At 38.2% G+C, this 19,329-nt stretch overlaps 1 protein-coding gene across 7 annotated transcripts in view; it reads right to left on the bottom strand.

Annotated features, from left to right (window-relative positions):
* The window catches only part of AFF4 (ALF transcription elongation factor 4), a 58,894-nt gene that overhangs the window by 6,588 nt on the left and 32,977 nt on the right, over positions 1–19,329 (bottom strand). For 5 of the 7 annotated variants that reach the window (XM_067304978.1, XM_067304977.1, XM_067304976.1 and 2 more), the window contains 15 exons: positions 18,025–18,061; positions 16,397–16,445; positions 15,021–15,041; positions 14,393–14,447; positions 13,321–13,358; positions 12,803–12,965; positions 11,688–12,605; positions 9,220–9,308; positions 7,506–7,743; positions 5,295–5,392; positions 3,693–3,756; positions 3,409–3,545; positions 2,947–3,018; positions 1,632–1,725; positions 458–501 (listed from right to left, as the gene is read on the bottom strand). In XM_067304978.1, coding sequence (XP_067161079.1) covers positions 458–501; positions 1,632–1,725; positions 2,947–3,018; positions 3,409–3,545; positions 3,693–3,756; positions 5,295–5,392; positions 7,506–7,743; positions 9,220–9,308; positions 11,688–12,605; positions 12,803–12,965; positions 13,321–13,358; positions 14,393–14,447; positions 15,021–15,041; positions 16,397–16,445; positions 18,025–18,061 — 2,117 coding nt within the window. The remainder of the gene's footprint in view (positions 1–457; positions 502–1,631; positions 1,726–2,946; positions 3,019–3,408; positions 3,546–3,692; positions 3,757–5,294; positions 5,393–7,505; positions 7,744–9,219; positions 9,309–11,687; positions 12,606–12,802; positions 12,966–13,320; positions 13,359–14,392; positions 14,448–15,020; positions 15,042–16,396; positions 16,446–18,024; positions 18,062–19,329) is intronic. The other 2 variants (XM_067304980.1, XM_067304981.1) reach the window with 1 other exon arrangement.

The following is a 19,329-nucleotide window of genomic DNA, read 5'->3' as shown; positions in this document are numbered from 1 at the left end:
GAATTCTGAAGTTTGATAGACTAACCTATCAAAGGTCTAGTCTCACATTTTAAATAGCGGAAGTAAATTGCTATCCTATGGAACAGACGACCCTGTAAGTGCCTGCAGTCATCTGAGCTTGCAGCACCTTAACAAATCTACTGTTCTGAGGGGAAAAAGCAGCACATAAAACAACAAAACTCACTGAGACAGGTGACGTGTGTGTTAATGCCGCACGCCCTGCTTTGCAGCGAGGAGTTGCCTGACAAACTCTTTGGAGCACTACCATAAACAGCCGTCCTCCAAAGCTTTTATCAGAAGCATTACATGAACAACTCGCTCAAAATCTAGACCAGGAATTAGCTAACAACCACCCCCACTCTAATGAGTGCAAAGCTACTCTTTGACCACCTCAGGCACACAGCTGATGCAGAAAGCTGACTAAGTTGAGAAATAGGTAACAGATTTTGCTACTTACCTTCCCATGCCAGGTGATGGTGCTTGAGAATTGTTATAGGAATTCTGTTTGGGGAAAAATAAATTCATCACCTGATTTATGTTTATATTTAACTGGTTATCACCAGTAGTGCTAAACAAATGAGTTTGTCTCTCTCTTTTTTTTAAATAACCAAAATTCTGAATAATATGAATCAAAGTACTTTCTAATTTGGGAAAATATGACAGCTAAGACACAGAATAAGTGATTAGCTTAGCAACACAAAACAGGCCAATAAAGACGCGTAGGATTAGAGTAGCTCTTTGTTCTAACCATTTACATTAGACCCTGTTGTCTCTTAGGACAACAGTTAATTTTTTCAGCCCATTAATGGGAAGAAATCTGTTATCACTGGCATTGAACAATTAAAGGGGTCTGCTGAAACTCAGAATCAGGCATTTTAGAAGCCTGTTTTCCCTCAATACTGAGAGCTGGAATTTTCAGAGAAACCCAATGGCATTAGCTACCAACTCCCAACTGCTTCTTTGAAAGTCTCAGTTGAGATTCAGAACTGAGTAACATTACAGAAGTATCATGACTGGCTTTCTCATCTGCAACACCTTAATTCAAATAAATAAATTCAAAGAAGGTCTCTTGGTCTCCTTTCCCTGAGAGCACTTTTAAATCAGTTGTAGAGGAATTTAGATAAATTCACAAAAATAAATTTGAATGGCCCACTGCAAACAAGAAAAATTCAGAAAGACCAATATGGTTGTGAATTAGAAGTTGACTCTGATGCCGGCTTTTGCAAAGGTTGGACAGCTGCACGTAAAGTACCCCTAGACACTGAATTCCCTTAAGCTTAAACAAGAAAGTAAAGGTTCAGCTTTGTTATACCTGCAGCAAGAAAAGTGTTTTTAATTCCCCTTCAAGCCTACCAAGTTACTCATTTATTAAGGCAGGCAAAAGCTAGATCAAATAATGAATGCAGAGCTATTGTGCTAGGACCGGCAGGGTTACGACACTAGTCATGCTGTCTCTTCCCAGCTTTAAACTACTCAACTTGAGCAAACTTTCAAGGTCCCAGTTTCAAATGGGGTAGATACCAGAAGTTCATATGCAGCAGTGTGAAAATTGGATAAAGGAATTCTGAGTGATGTGGAGCTTCAACTTTAATAGTTTTTAATATTATAAGAATATATATATATGCAATTACCTTAAGATGTTCAGTCAGAGTTTTAGAATATTTCAATGCACTTTCCTTCTTCAGTTTGAAAAGCCTTAGGTATAGAAGAGACTGGCACCGAAGACTGACCAAAAACAGAAGAGCAAAACATTCACAATTAAGTCAAGGTTACCACTGCTCAGTGAAGTTCCAAAAATCTAGCCGCTGTGTGTTTAAAGCTTTCTCTCCCAACTCTGAAAATCCAACTCTCTAGTCATAACCTTTTCAAAAATCCGTAACAACCTTTAACTTGTCAAGGAAGTAGGTAGCTTTGTGCCTTAGGCTGAAACTATCGCCATCAGTGATTTTGCTGATATAACTAGCCCAGCTCTGAATTCAGGAGACAACACTGTTACTTCCTAGACAAGAGCTTCATTTATCCTTTGCTCATGTCGCGACACACTGAGTCTGCTGTATTCTCCATGTCTTCCCCTTTCTTTCCCACCTGACACTAAACTGGATCTGGTCCGCTACCTGCTACAGTGGTTTCTATAACCTAGAGGGCTAGCGGTGATTCTTTAGAGTAAATCCAAATTTTGAACTATCGGTGGGTGAACACATGGTAGATCCTTTAGGACCCTCATCCTTTCTGCTGTTACTCCATTCAAATTTAAGAACGCAGTTTAGTTTCAAGTGCGTCTTTCCAAGAAAAAGTTTTAAATCACAGCTATAAATTAATTCAAATGAATACCAACACATGCTGACATTTCTATTTCTTAAAAACAAACAAACAAAAAAGCCCACAAAACCAGAAAACAGTCAGATAGTTAATGCAACCATGATGCTTTTCGAAAGGTTTAGGTCACCAAAGCAACAGCCCAACATCAGCTGAATACACAACTAATTCAGTAGTAACCAGTTATTTCTGAATATTACAATTTTCAAAGACAGAAAACAGAAAGCCACAGATAACTTGCTCAGTCATAATTTTACCAAAACATTAAAGAGGATAAAAGGTCAAAAGACCTTCTAGTCACTTAACGAGCTTGTTGCATCAACACTGCAACAGATATCACATCAATGAAATCATATTCTAAAATAAAAGCACTAACCAACATAATATCAGGAAAAATTGACAAAGTGAAAGATTAAGTAATCTCCTTAATAATTCAGACTTGTCCCAAGTTATCACCATCTCCTCTTCCCCAATTTACAGTGGTCAGATATATAGTATTAACCTACTTTACACACAGCTAAAAGGAAAACTCATATATTTGATTCAGAAACACCTGAGAACTCAATGTAATACAACATTTAACTGAGATAATCTAATCAGCACATTGTATTTATACCAGAACACACATACCAGAGCACTGCTAGCCTTTTATCCGCAGCCGTAGCATCTGGTGCCAAGTAATTCTTCAGTTTCATAGTGTATCTACATGCAAAGACATCACGTAAACAAAAACTAAAGCATTACACTATCTTTTATTAATCACCATCACACACACAAGTTCTTACAAATTTCTAGTTTCAATTGTCTTCCATTTCAGGAATCTTTCTCAGACCCCAAACAAAATGCTGAGGAGATAATAGAGTAATTTTGCTTTTCATGTGTTACACTTTTTAGAAAGACCTCAAGAACCTTAGATGGAAGGATCTCAAACAAGTCTCCACAACCGAAACAAAAGGGTGAATGAACCAGTTTTACTCATGAATGATAAGAGATTTCAAAAGTTGGTGGCAAAATATAGTAAAATTTAGAAGCTCTATTTTCCAAGAATCTTTCCCAACCACTTGAATTTTGTATATGCTTTACAATGCTTACTTGATTAATTCCACAGTTTCTGAATACATAGGGAACGGGGACTTGGATTCCTGAGCATTTTTCTCCAATGCATTCCCACACTCAATGAACGACACTACAGCATCTAGGTAGTATACAGCTTTCTCAAACCTGTCAGACTGAAGAGAATGAAAAAATTCGTAAGAACAAAAAGTAGAGAGAAATACAAGAAAGCTCCAGTACCAAAGGGCAGCAAAATGACAAAAGCAGTAAACCAAATCCAGTATAATATTCAAACATTGGATAAATATTGGAGATCTACTTGCCAACGCATCTGCATTATGCTTTAACTTCTTTGCTTCTTGTAAATAATGATCAGCTGAGTAAGTCCTGCAACAGAAGACACAAATTCATGGGCTTGGCACCACCCATACTGCATGTCCTTTTATGACTTAGGTTTCTTGATCTTTATTTTTTTTCCTTCTACCTCAAGTTACAGGAGCTACAGTATAATAAATCCTGTTTAATAGTTTAATTTAGTAATTGTCTTGTTTCAGGTAATTCAAAAGAATATTTCAAGTAAGTTGATAAAGATTTGGGTAAATTTATTGCATTTGATAATCAAGCAAACCAAATAATTAGCCAACAGCAAGGAAGGAAAGAAAAACAAAACAAAAAAATGTGAGGACAAATTAATCCAGTGCCTCCAGGGCTGGCATTAATGTGGATGTGAAATATTTAAAAACAATAGTAATAATTGAGATTCATTCAGATGTTAATTGCTAATGCTTAGCCATCCAAGACAATCAATGGTAAGTGACTCTCATGACTTGATTAGCAGTAGGTACTCACAGAAGTGTAATTACACATTTCAATATATTAATGCAATACCTACAAGTTCATTGACTAGAGTTCAAAATAAATTCTCCCATCCATGCTATTTTACTAGGCTAAGAATTAAAGATACTTGAAATCAGCATTTTTAAGTTAATTGCCTTCAAAACACACTGTTCTTGATTTCAAAAATTATAATATAAAATTATATAAAATTGTATATATAATTAGAATATAAAATTCTGATTACAATACAAAATGACAAATCCCTGAAACCTATTTCATCTTAAATGATCGATAGTGTTCTCTAATCAAATTCACTTGACTCAGTTTTTGTTTAGGAATAACTATCAGGATAAAAACCACTGACCAACTGGGTTTCCCATTTCCAAACAGCTCTTAATCAGGAAGTTACTTTTGCTTACTGGAATGACCATAATTTTATCCCTAAAGAGAGTTTAAAGACAAATTAAAGGGAAAAGCTTTAAGAGAAAGAATTGTGTTAAGATTTGAATTAATTGGTAAAAGTGAAACTTGAAGTCTGCACAAGACAGCAAAATATTTGTACTAAATATTTGTTTTACGTTCTTTTCAAGAGATTTGCTTTGACAGCGCAGGATTAAATCGCATACAATTCTTGTGAGTTAGCAACTTCAAAAACAGATGCTCCTCTCTCTAATGAATGACAACAGCCACTGACTCTAGAAGCAGCCTGTTCTGCTTAAGAGCACAGGCAGACAGCTAGCAGCAATGTCCTGGTAGGGTGAAATAAGCCCATCAGCATTTCAAAAACCGGAGCAACCCTGGTCTATTCAAGTCCCCTGCTTGGTCTTTTCATGCCCTGCAGGAACGCCCAAGGAGAGCTACAGTTCCTTTGCAAGGACTGCACTGCTTGCCAAGCGAATGACGCACAGAGCGGTCGGACAAGCACATCACTACAGGAACAACAGGCAGCTCTGCAGAGCATAACGTTGTACTTAACATCTTCCGCGAGGCAAAAGGACAACTCTTGTCCACGCAGACCTGGCTGCGCTATGAGATTAAAGTCCCCGTGAAGAGAAAGGTGCAAGAGAGGCACATTCTACTGTTCTCACCTGTCATCAAAAACAAGCTTTGCTCTTCGTGACTTTGAACTTTCCGTTGATGGAGTAGACACAGGAGGACAGTTTGATGAACTGTTCAGAATCTTTTCCTGAAAGGAAAATTATTGCCAAATAATAAATTTAAAGAACAGTTAAATCTTTTTTGTTTTCAAGAAAAGTATTTGTTGTATAAACTTCTCCCATGACATCACACATTACATGCAATAAGGTCAGTTCTGCGGCTGCTTTAGCTGCCATTCACCATAGACAACAACCTAGCCTCCAGAAGTCTTTCACTTCAGTAGTGCTCTCAATGCACGCTGGTGCAGAGGAAGACACACAAGCTATAATCAAGCCCCTAGCTCTAATACACCAAAAGATCTCCATTAGAGGAAAGAATGAAGCCAAGGCTTCCTAGATGTATTTCTGAACTCCACTTCAATCTCCCACGTTGTTGTTTCTGGCTAAATCCCGTTTTTCCAGTCTTACACTTTTTGTTGAATGCCTTTGCCTTGGAAAGACTAATATTTCAGAAGGATAAGGATAGTCTTCAGGCAAAAATATTAATTGCCTTCACAACACACTATTCTTGCTCCCCCAAATTATACATGAATCATAAGTGGATCAGTTCTCAGTAGCTAGAGTATAAAACATCATCTCCCCAGCTTCACATGTGTTTTCAGCTCTCTTGGTTTATCATGGCCTAAGGGCATCTATATAGATGTATTTCACAACCTACATTTATCAAATTGTTGCTAATTAGAAGGATCCTTGAGTTTTAAGTAGCAGATTTTCACAGCAATGTATTGTCTACCATTACAACATAGAAACAATAGCGAAACTTTCAGTGGAACACAGGAAGAGTATATTACTTTAAGAAAGGGGTGACTAAGCATAGCTTAAGTATAAAAACATAAAGATCACACATTAACAACTGGCTTAGGGATGGTCCTATGCTGATGAATAAGAAAGGCCAGAGAAGCAGTTTGTAATGTAAATTCACTATCTTCAGGCTTCCTGAAAGTGTCTTATGCAGACACCGATACAGGCAACCCTGCCAGGCTTATAAAATCTCATGATACTGGCATCTAAAATAATACAGCATGCCTCCTAGTGCAGATATTTCACTAACTCCACCTCAATGACTAAGTTACTTTCTGGCATTGGTAAGGTCTACTTGTTGCTTTAATTCTCCCCCAAATCAGTTATCCCTCCTGATCATTTTTAGACTTCTAAAGTTTCAGAGATTGCAGATCCAAGTAGCGAGGTCTGCAGTTGATTAAACCGCTGCAAAGCACAATCACATCCCACGTCGTAGGCTTCGGGCCTTTCCTGCAGAGCACTTGGAGCAAGATGACACCAACCCCTTCAGTACACTTCGGAATCACAAAGACAAAGGTGAAATCCATCCAAGCTAAACATATTATGCTCCAACAACTGGCTATACAATAGAAAATGTTCATCTTAGGTGTTTGATAATACACTTTAAATGTTGGATGTCCTCCTATGCTAACCTCTGTCCAGTAATACATGTTTACATACTGATGAAAAGGCACAGCATTACAAATTAGTGACCTAAAAGTACCATCCCTGCAATACTTTTAAATACATCAACTAAATATCTTCCTAAGCTAAATTTCTTAAAAAAGTTTTCCGCATCATCTTTATAACCATGTTTTCTCCCCTCCAGCCACAGAGAACTCCTTATATTCCTCAGCTGGAGTTAAAAGAATCTTTCTGGGGCTCCTGGTCCCAACATGTCATCAAATTAGATCTGTAGCTTCATGGAGAAGTGCTAGCACTGAACATGGACCAAGCCACTGCTCTCCTTAAATTCAGAACAAGACCCCTTTTTGCTCCAATAAGAGAAAAGTGACCTCAATTGTTCCATTTACTTTTGTGTAAACAGCTTTCTAGTGACATTTCCTACAAACGGATTAATCAATTAATAAGCCCTATCTGCAGTCAAAGGAATACTAATCACATTTCACTAGTTAACATAAGCATTTGGAAGGGTTAAGCACTAGTATTCCACAACTTTCCCAAGTTATTTTCTAATTTATTGACTTCTAAGGTACTTCAGCACTACGACATGAAGAAACGTACATCTAAAGCAAATTACATTTTAACTTGAACTGCAAATTATTGTTTAGATCACGCTGAGCACCTCAAACTGCAAATCAAAAAAACAAGCATAAAGCATTTACAGAATAAACCTTTTACCTTGGCTTCTTTAGCATTGCTAGAACCCTTCCCCTCTGTCTTCTTTTGTTTAGAAGATGAGCTGCTTTTACTGCCACTGCTACTCTCCTTATTAACATTGCTGCTAGACTTTAAGGATGACGACTGACTGACTGTCCTCTTCCGGGACCCATGTTCTTGCTTGGGATCTTTCTGAAGGACCGGGGCAGCAGGAGAAGGCAGTAAATCCTTCTCTTTAACAGCACTTGGCTTTGAAGACCTGGACAAAATGAATAAATACAGTTTTTTCAAAATAATAGGCAAGATTTTATTAGACCTAGCAAATCAGATTTGGAGAAAGAGAAAGAGAATAATTATCTCAATGACTAGATTTTACAAAGCCAGATTAAATTAATTTTACTTGTTCTGACCTGAAAATGCAGTAGACAAGTTCTAACCATAAAACCACATCCCTACAAAAGTTCTTAAAAACAAAAAACAAAAAAAAAAAACCCCACACACCCTAAACACAGCATAAGAAACTAATGCCAACGTTAGCGCCAGCCTGACTATTGCAGACAAGTCAGCTTGGCAGCTCGGAAGAAAAATGGTCCAGACAAGTGTTCTCTGGAACCCAAGGAAACTGGAAGACTATCTCAACTTAGCTGTCTAGTACACTCCTCCCTTGACTGCTGAGGACTGCTATTGGCTATTGCTGGCTTCCCACTTGACAGAGTAAGGTGCTTGGAATAAGTATTTATACATAACATTTTAATAAAATTCTTTTGTTTCATGTAGTTAAGTGTCTTTCAGATAAATGCACTAGCAATCAAGCAAATACCAGGAATAAGAAAAAAAACTACAATCAAGATAGAAACCCATCCACTTGTTTTACACCTGTTTTGGAAATCTGAACTGTTTTCCAACATAAAATAAGAAAGAGTTTAATTCAGAACGAGCAAACAAGACTTCTAGGATCTGACATGCTGCAGCTTCTCGCACATTATTTTGTAATTATTCATTGTACAGGAATATTTTCCATGACATAATTGTACCAGTTTTCAGTTGTTTGATCTGAAATAGTAAAGAGTTTGAGAAGGCAGTAGAGAAAAGCTTCATCCTTCCTGTCGATTAACACTGACCGAAAGATAAGTCAAACAGAAGCATACAAATTATTACAAAAAGCATGGAAAATGAGAGCGAGAACATAAAAGTAAAAGGGTATTAAACAATGTTACTGTTTAGTCAATTCTATATTATTTTGCATTTGTGTCACTCACGCTTTTCTTTAGCTAATTAGTCAAGCAAATCTGAGGCTAAATCCATGGATCCAGATCTTAACCTCATCAGCTTCCCAAACAATGCCAGTCACGTAACTTTTTCTCAGTTTACATACTTGCTGAATGGAGAATCACCGGACTGGGTTAAATAAAAAGTGCAGGTTTTTGCAAAATCAGAGAAAAAACATATTTTCCATGATATGCCAACTCTTCGCACTAGGGCTTATATTACTGTTGTTAATTAAAACAACCGTCCTTGGACAATTTTTTTGGTCCTGGAAATGCATTTCCACCAATTACTGGTGGAAACTTTGAAGTTAAACAGTCTCAAAAATAAGCATTAATGAAATTTAACCTGTTGATTAATAAGGAGGAGACACTTGGGGTGGGGAGGAGGAGATGGACATCCATGTTCTCCTTGACCACACTGAGCCCCCAGCACTGAAAACACAGCCAAGATTCCTGAAGATACTCACTCCCTACTGCTAGAAGTCTTGTGTCCTGACGAAGCTTTTTCTTCCAGTTTTGTTTTCTTGCTTTCACTGGCTCTGTTTTCATCCTCATTCTGAATAAAACAAACAAGAAATACATACAGGCAAACTTGTATGTTTACAGCTTCACTGACTGGGGTAACGTTTAACATTTAAGAGAATTAACTCGGTAGGCTTTTCGCAGTGTACAGAATAATATCCGTACAGACCACAAAAACATTCCCTAAAGCACCGAGTCCATATCAGTACTTGACCAGACCCTGATCTTGGAACATAACGAGAAACTAAGCATGGCTGGTAAACTGTCAACCTGCGTAAAAGAGGTGGCAACCAGGTTGTTCATTTTAACACAGACATATCACCATGAGACACCAGAAAAATCTGCCTAAGGCTTCAGTAAGAAATCAGGAGGCAGATTTTATGTTGGGAAGCCCCCCAGAGCAAGGGCCTTATGAATCCTGGAAGAGGTAAAAAGACTGCAAGACTAAAAAGGTAAGTTCAGAAATGTAGAAGACTAGGTCTTTAACATAAATTTAATTCTAAAGTCAAAGTGCTTTGAAGGTGAATTTCTAAACTGTTTTCAACATGCACTGGAAGTAGAAACAATAAATTAAATGGAAAATAGGGCCTCATACTATAAGTCACCTGGTAACATAACCCAGATTCAAAACCAAAAGGTTTCATTTTTGTCACACTGACATTGCAACCCTGCACGCCATGATCAAGGACACATTAGCAAATAATGTTTAGAAATCAAGTGGTGACAGAGTTGCGTAACTTCACACAGCACCCGCAAATCTAAAAACCGGAGGGGTGAGGGAAAGGGTGTTTCTTCTTTAGTTGCTTCATGAACAGGCTTGCACCTCCTGCGGACTGCACCAACAAGCACCCGAGCACGCTGGGGATTCACGCTGATGAACCACCAGACTGTCTGCAGGGATAAAGCCTAAATTGAATTGGTCTTTCCAAAGCCTTCTTTTTCAGGGGTAAGAGCACAGATCTTTAATGCTATAACTCCAAATGTGAATTGGAAGGCATAACTGGTCAAAGGAATAGAAGCCACTGTATTCAGAGCCACTGGAGCATGTGAGTGCATTCCCATGAATATTAGGAATTATACAGTAACACTTACAAAAAATAATTAGCCATTGTTCCTACTGGTCAGAGTTATTCCCGTTTTTATTATTAAAAAAAAAAAAAAGCCCATGCCTCCTTGCTTAATTTCCTTACCCAGAGAAAGAAAAAGGAACCTTAGCTAGGAATAGTACAGAAGAAATCCTTGTTTGCAGTTACATGTCAAGTCTCCTAGACAATACCAACTCCCCGAAAGTGTTCAAGTTTACTTAGATTGCTCAGTACAAAAACTGGATTAACTAAAACTGCTGTCTCCTCCAGAGTCAAATGACTCTCTGAATGATATCATCTTCTGACAACAAAATTTGTCTTACAATCACTGCCAAATCCCTGCCAAAACTAAAATTTCAGAATGAAATCCACATTAGCATGAACATTTTTTAAATCCCTGAAGCATGGCTTCACAGTCCTCATCTCATTTCATGGAAATCAGAAATATATCAAAACTCATCGCATCACTGAGCCCATCTTGCAGTCACAACAGGTTTGCTCCTTATATGAATTCTGTATTTTCTATTCAGCCCTTCTGAAGGCAATTTTAAAATCACAATACCAACTACTACTTACCAACTTTTCTTCCCAACGCTACTACTTCTGTTCAGCTCCCCCATTAACCCTCGCTATTTTACAGCCTTCTGGGATTCCTGCCTTTTTTAATAGTTGAAAAGATTTTTTTTTAAAAAAAAAAGATCTGAGAAGATAAAACACCATTATGAAGAATCACAGAATACCTATGTTCCCAGTAAAGCAGCACCCCTAAGGTTATGGTTTCTGCTGCCATGCCCCAGTCCCATTTCTGCCCCATCCCTTGTTCTGGCACTAGCTCTCATGCAATTGCATGATTCACTGCTTCAGGGCCCTGATCCAGCTGAAAACTGATTTCTTTTCAGCCAGGTGAGATTCTAGCTGGATCTGCTCCCTGAGCTGGCCTGCAGTGCAACAGGGACTAGGGCCAGATCAAGCAAAGGCATGACAGGGCAGGACTGTAGGACTCAAACTGGCTAAACATTGCTGTAGGCTAGGTAGAGCTGCAGGAGCTGGGCTGCTTCCATGAGCTCCGGCTGCAGCGCTAGCACTCCTACAGGCACAACCCTCTCCCTTCCCATCACTCCAAAAGAAAATCCCACTCATCCTTATTATAATGGCACAGGAATTATCATTCTGGTCTACACAAAACAGCTAATCAGAATCATCTCCTAAATTGCTCGGAGGAGTCACTGCATTGAGCCACGATCTGGGTTTCTGGACTATACAATTTATCTCAGCAGCAATCCACTAAGGGGTTGAGATAATAAACTTTTGTCTATAAAATTCATCACCTGCTTATGTTTCCTTTTGCCTTTGGTAGAATTTTTGTCAGATGGCTGCTTCTGAGATTCTCTTGCATGCTTCTCTGGCACACTTTTCTTTTCCGCTTTGGGTGCGTCAGCATCCTTGTAAGGCTTCCCTGGTATTCTGGATAAGAGGCTCAGGTCAATCTTCACAATAAGTGGGTACCTTTCATCAGGATCACTGAGTGGTGAAAGAAGTTCTTTCTCTTCCATAGGAGAGAACATTCTTTGCCGAAAAAAGCTGTCATCCTCCTCCATGGAAGATTTAACAGGAGTCCTATTGCTCTCAGAGTATTTGGGTGTTTGTGATGAAGGAGGCAGGCTCTCATTTTCATCTGAATCAGAGGATGAGGTATCTGTTTCTATGAATTCCCTGGATTTCTGGGCAGATTTGCTTGAAGCCTTATATTTCTTTTTCTCTATTGTAGGCCGAGGGGAAGATTTGGGCTCTTTCTTTATATTAGGTTTTCTGGAACCTTTTGTGGCTGCCTTATGCCTATTTGAAGGTATATTTGTTGCCATGTCTACTGGGGTTTCACTTTCTATTTTAAGACCCCCTCTAGGCTCTTCAACAGATGTCTTTTCTGCCTTCTTGGGCTGCTTTTTACCTACAGTCCTCCTCTGTGTTGAGCTGTCACTCTGGGCAGGTGATTTCTGCCTGCCACGACTGCTCTCTGAGCCCTTTTGGGTGGGTTTGGAATCTCGCCCTGGCGTAGAAGAAATAGAATCCTTAGATCCACTTTGATCAGTATATCCGCTTCCTGCCCCCTGGTCCCGTCCCTCTTTTTTGTAGCCTTGTGAGGATGGGATATTGCTGTCCACAGAAGAAGCTGGTGACACTTTATGTGGGTTAACTTTGTTCAACCAGTTATCCAGTTGCCACTTGTTTGTTGGTGGTGGCTCCGGCTAAAATCAAATAAGAAAAACCAGCATTAGATAGAAACGTGAAATATTTGTATCTTTTTCCCCAGGACAGCTGTATGTGCTGCATGGCAAAGCAAGAGGTACACCAAAACACCCGAGAGCAATAATGAGTGAAATGCAGCTTGCTGAATGTAAGGTATGAACAACAGTTCTCACTTTTTCTTCATCTCAGACCCTACCTCGGGGGATGCACTCTGTGATGGTTCATTAGCTTCGCTATCACTGGAACTGCTTTCACTTTCAGAGTCGGATCCTGAACTGCTTTCAGATCCACTATGGCTGCTCGAATCATCCCTAGAATTATCTGCTCCTTCACTGTTATGCTGTGAAGGTTCAGAATTACTGAAAACAAAAATAAAGAAAAATAAACAAACACTATCCAAGGCACAAATACATCCAGAAGTCCTTCCAGTAGCAGAAATAAAATCTAGTATTTTAATTAACATGAGAAAATTCAACATAACAGAACACAGTAACTACCCTGGAAACAAGTAACAGCCTTCCTGCTTTTTCTCCCCTTCCCCAGTTGGTTAGTATAATTTGTAGGGAATATGCTATTTAATCAATGATTAAATTTGAATCCCCTTTTGTTTTAAACACAAGACAAACATGGATTTTAGCAATGAGATCAAGTTCAGAGTGCCAACTGATTATCATCACTTTGTTTTCTATGCTGCAACCCACCAGGAATGCCTACCTTCCAGGTGTGCTCCTTGGCACCGTCTTATCACAGTCCTGTAATTAAGAAAAAGAATATGAAGCTTCTGGAAGTTACTTTAGAACTGTATATAATATTAAGTTGCAAAGTGTCAATTTAGAGCTTTTAAATTTTAAAATATTCAGCTTGAATAGCACCTTAACTCAGTACTTTGCAGCCATATACAAACATTTGTATTTTTCTTGTACAGAAAGAAAAATAAATCAGTTATCTTCCCCGAGTTTTCACCATAAACCTGCTATTTTCTGAGACCTATATATTTTAACTAGAGCTTTAGGAGTTCCCATTTCCTCTGCTCCATATCACCATGTTCCCATCTTTTTGAATCAGGCAATTCCAAGTTCTCCAGTGTGCTTCCTGAGATGCCCAGAGTACTATCATTTAACCAACTAAATGCACTATCTCAAAGTTTTCCACATGAAAAATCAAGCACTTGAACTGGGAACAGAACAAAACAAAACAAAGAATGTGGACTGCTGCTTGGTAGCACAGACCCTACAGGTATTTTTAATTTAGCACTCAATGCCAATACTGGGACACGCTGCAGAAAGTTAATATTGACAAAGAGGAAGAACAGACTTCTCCATGAAAATAAAGGTGCTGCTATACCTCCAGTTGGAGAAAATGACTGGTACATACACGCAGTAGCCCTCATCATCGCAATCTCAGTCCCTTGTTACTAGCGCATGATCTTTAGCGAGCATGGCAGAATATGAAGGGTACTATTCTTGAATGGCAGGCCATTACATGCTTTTTAAAGTACATTCTATTTCCATATTATGTTCATAGAAAGTCCATTTGAAATAAATAAAAAACCAGAGTGTCCAGATACAAGTATGCTGTTTCCACAACACAGATAATTACAAACTACGTTTTGGAATACCTGAAGTTTACCTAAACCCCTGCTATTTGATTCTAATTTCTTAGTCATAAATTTCCTCTTGGAGTTTTGCTCCTCAGTTTGCTGTTGCAGTACTGAACACTGCTGAGGTACTCAACAGCGAATGTATTCACTACGTTTTTCTGAAACTTTGATATTTAAGGAACATACCTGCTCTCCATCGCTGTCTTCGCTACTGCTAAGTTTTAAGTCATCTTTCAACATACTAAGCAAAAGGGAGAAAGTGAGACAAGTTTTTCCACATACTTTAATTACTTTCAAAGCATCCGTCTATATTCCAACATACTATTGTTTACACTACCAAGTAGGCTGTGTGGGCAAAATCCACAGGAGACCATTCTAAAACATTTAACGTTTAAGAATGGTGAGTTAAGTCATTCTTTAGAGAAGAATAAGGATTTTAATATTTTGACTCATTAGTCCATTCTGTTAAATTTAGCAAGGAAATTTGACACCTTTTACTAATGCAGGATGGGATAAAATGTGTATGTTCACCTTCTCGCACACAGTGGCCAAGAATACTGCTTTCAATAAAGTTAAGGAAGGTAACACTAGTGGCTAATACTGTTTCCTGTCTTGTGAGAGCAGCGCAACTACTCTAAATTGTAATTTTTCTATTATTATTTGAAACCATAATTACTCTATTTATGCTATTAGTACATCCACATACTATTTCACAATGCTGAAAATGCATGAATGCACTGAAAACATGTAGCATGATATGGAGCCTTTGTGCTTATCAAAAAACACCTTTGATTACAAAAGTAAAACATCTTACTCTGTCTGGTTCGATTCACATCTGGAGAAAGAAAATGAAAAAGGATTAAAAGTCTAACACATCTGAGTGGAAGTTTCACAGTATGGCTGTTCTACTGAAAATCTGAAAAGAAACACTGACATCTAGGGTCTAAGTCCCACTATACTTTTTCATTGCTATCCTTTTCCAAAAGATACTTAAAAACTTTTCACACAGAGCACAATTGCTTTTTTTATTTAAAATTGTACTCTCACAGTAAATATCTTCTCATCCTTCTTCCTACACAGCCTAATTCAATGAGTGTCCAATACTATGTCTTGCCCTTAGATGTTCTTACATTCTCCAGCTATAGAAATAGCACAGTTGCTCCATAGGTGACTCTACTGCTATGACAAAAGCAAAACCAAAATGGTGAATTCCTATTTCTGTCACTTATTGAACCGGCTGTATGTAAGCATCTTCTTAAATAGCACATTTTTGGGAAACTGCCTGTAAATTTATAATATTTCAAGGGTGTTTTATTTGTTGTGTTTCTATTCCCATCCCACTGGTCATGTGCTTTTCAATCTTAATACTGTAACATGCACGCAGATGAGCAGACCTAATTTCATTTTGTGAATACATCACAACAAGTGTTTGACTTACAACTGCCAGTTTTCTGACTCTACAACCAGCTTCATTTAACATACAACTAGGTGCTAAAACTTTATTGCTGCGAACATACTTGTTTGGTAATGATCTATGAACAGCGTATGCTGGATTTTCAGGTATGAGAGAGATAGCAGACTACAGTCACTGAGAATCTTCCTGCTATTTTTTTCCCCCTGCTAACTGTAAGATGGAAGCAGCATAATGTTGGGTTTGCGTACTTTAATAAAAATCCTTGTTAGTCAGTTAGGAGACCGAGTACAAATTTAACCAGATCCCAACAAATGTAGTTTACTATCTCCTCCAAACGCGAGAGCGTTTCTCATCCTCTGTCTCCCACAAGGGCTCCGAGCCGCTCCGGCCGGCAGCTCCGTGGTGCCCACAGGCGCCAAGCTGGCCCATCCTCCCCGCTCTGCCACACCAGCAGCGTTGCAGCTCCCAAGCCCGTTCCGCGGCACAGCCCTCGCCTGCCTGCCCCGGTACCCGGCAGGAAACCGGAGGAACCGAGGAGGGCACGGCGTCGTTGTGACTCGCACCAACATGCCACACTCCATCTACCGCCCCAGAAAACTGGGGTTTAAAGAATGTGATCCCTTTTTTCTGTCAGTCAAGGAGAAGGATGTTAAAGAGTCTGTGCAAGAACTGGTGTGTTCTAGTAACAGGAAAACAGCTATTTTCCAAATCTCTTAAAAAAAATTCGGATAATATTTCTCAAACAACAACTGAATTCTTTCTCAACAGCCACTTACGATTTGGATTGGTGACCATTGGATGCTTTTGATGATGGATTGTATCTTTCTAGATGAAAAAAGAAAAAAGAAATACACAGTTTAAGATTCAGCCAGGAAAATACGCCACTCCAAAGTTGCCAGAGGTAAATGGCCCTAGATAAACCAAATGAAGAACGGCTGCCCAAACAGGAGACGCTAGTAAGAGCTGCAGCCGGGTACAACCTCTCACAGATGGAACCAGCAAGTGGATGCAGCGACAAGATGCTAAACACAGCAAGCAATTTAATCAAGAAGAGAATATAAATCTACAAAATTATTTAAATCATTGCTGTCAAAACCAATATATGTAGAATTTATTTTGAATGGTGTGAACAACTGTTTTGCTTCTATCAAGATTAATCTATTGCCTTCTACAGGCAGGATATGGGACAGAGATCAGCCTGTCAAGTTCGGACTCGTTTCTGCATCCCTGCTCAGCTTTTTAGCAGATGAGCAATCTTTAAAGCCACAGAGCAAACTGTTTGCAAATATATTCTTGAAACAGGAATATATAATGATATATGTTTTTCATTTTAGGTTTTTCTTCCTTCCCCTTCCTTCCCCCCTTTCTTTTTTAAACTTCTAGCAGGTTGCCAAGCATAGTACAACAGAAACAAGAACCGACGCTATTAAAAGATCCCCAGAAAATTCAGAGTTGAAAAGTGTTTTGATTAAGTTTGCCTTTCTATTTAGGCACCTAAAGATCTGTTGTTCCTATAAGTCTATGGTTTAGTATTATGGAATTAAGCTTTAATTTGTTTCCTTAATTCCCCACTGTATTAGGTGTTTACAGTAAGCTACTTGTGAATATCTAAAAATAAACCATTCTGCTTTTACTATTTAATCTGTTTAAACACTTAGGGAGAGAGTGGAAAGACTTCTGGAAGGCAACAGCACAAATTTATTTCAATCACCAGGTATATTACCTGTGTTAAATTATTCATTTCAATATTATTCACAATAAAGGTAGAGTAAAAGAGGAATAAGAACTATTTTTGTGTAAAATTTGGAAATGCATTCTGGGACAAGAAACGTAAGTGTATAACTAAGCATATTACTATACTAGCTCTTCAGCAGTTCTTCCTGTTGATTTTATATCCCCAAAGTGAACATGAACAAGATAAAGGAGAAAATGTAATGTGCTTTTTCTATTAAAATGTGGACATATGCACTCTTTATTTCTAACACGTCCCCAAGCAGGGATTAAGTTTTTTTTTTTTTTTTTTTAATTAGGTGTGATGGTTTTTGTTGGGTCATTTGTTTTTTAAACACACAGCTATTTTCAATCAGTTCAACCAAGGAGGCATCTTTTCAAGAATTAGAAAACATTACAAGTTAAAGATGCATATTTTTTCTAGAAGATAGTACCAACCTTGCAACTCAGTCATAACTTTCAACATCTTAACACAAAACATGAAAAAAACCACAAATACTTGTTTTATAGGTTAAAACTTGAGAAAGTATGGAAAATCTTAGCTTAGACTTCATCCTATGACCAGTTGGGAAAATCCCATTCTCTAAAAAGCCTAATATTCTAAAGGATATTAAGAAAAATGAATCACAACAAAAACATTCAACATGTTTTAAAGGAAGTTTAATATACTTACTCTGTTCTCCAGCGCCAAAACTGGACTGTTGAGAGTCCTAAAGGGAAAAAAAAGATCACAAAAGTTTTTTCAAAGGGGATTTCAGCACATCAAATATCATGCTGTAATCAAGCTATTTTTTCCACTTAAAGGATGGCACCTAACATCAAAACCAAACCAAACAAAACCAACAAAAACGACTGATTCTTTATCTGGACCCCAACTCCCTTCACCAACCACTAAGGCACATCAAGGAAGCGGGACGAGCAGCTTTCAGAAGGCTTCACGTTTCTGCTCCTCAGCTCCTCCGTCTCTGCTCTTCCGTTGTAAGAAAGGCCGTGTGGAGTTGTATTGCATGACATCTGAAACTATAAAATCCCTGTGCAACTTCCACAAATCCTACCTTTATGCATGTTCAGCACAGAGAGAGAAGCTGTTCAGTATGGGTTTTTTTCTTTATTTTCCTTATACACAGAAAAGCTTTCTTGTTAGTTTTTATGTATTTTCATTTAATTTTTCTCTGCATTTATCTTTCTCATACCTGTACAATATTTTGGTGGACAAGCAATTAGTATAGTGAGAAGTTATTATTAGGGGAAAAAAACCCAAAATCTCAGCTACAAGAGAGAGAAGAGAGAGTAAGAGACAATGAAACTTAACACCTGAACAGCTTTGCACAAACACTTGAGCCTGAGAGCCGCTGCCACGATGCCTCCACCTGGAGTTCCTGGGTAGGTGTACTGCAAGCAGGCACAGCTCGCTAACAGAACATGATTTTTATTCCCCAGCTACACCACATAAGGCCAAATATTCATGCAATAAAACAATTCACTTGTACAATAACCAATAAACAGTGATAAGTAATTTCCTTTGATATATTACAACCCATTACCTACAAATCTATCTTTGAAAGATCAAGCCTTGCAAATTTTAGCACCTCAGCATTCCAGTTCCAGGAAACCCTATTCTGTCTCCCAAAATACAGTACAACATTATAGTATTTATGTTAAAACTATTTTACTTTTTAAAAACAAAAAAGCAGAGGCTACCAAGTTACCAAAAGCCGACTTCTAAGCTAGAATGCCATATTTCAATAGCACCTTCCTGCCTGACCTCATTTTAAAATGAGGACAAATGCTGACTCTATAAATAAAAATTGAAAATATTTGACTCAACTCATGAAGTTTTATACACATATTTTACTCATACACTTTTGTCAATAGCAAACCAGAATAACAATTCAACACGGAATTGCAGTTTTTTAGTATGCATCTCTCCATACAGCCAACTCAGTGAAGTGCAGCAGTTACATACATAATTTGCAAA

Source organism: Apteryx mantelli, chromosome 14 (assembly GCF_036417845.1).
Source record: "Apteryx mantelli isolate bAptMan1 chromosome 14, bAptMan1.hap1, whole genome shotgun sequence".
NCBI lineage: Eukaryota > Metazoa > Chordata > Aves > Apterygiformes > Apterygidae > Apteryx > Apteryx mantelli.
The sequence above is the reverse complement of the archived record's forward strand: the minus strand, read 5'-3'. Positions and strand labels throughout refer to the sequence as shown.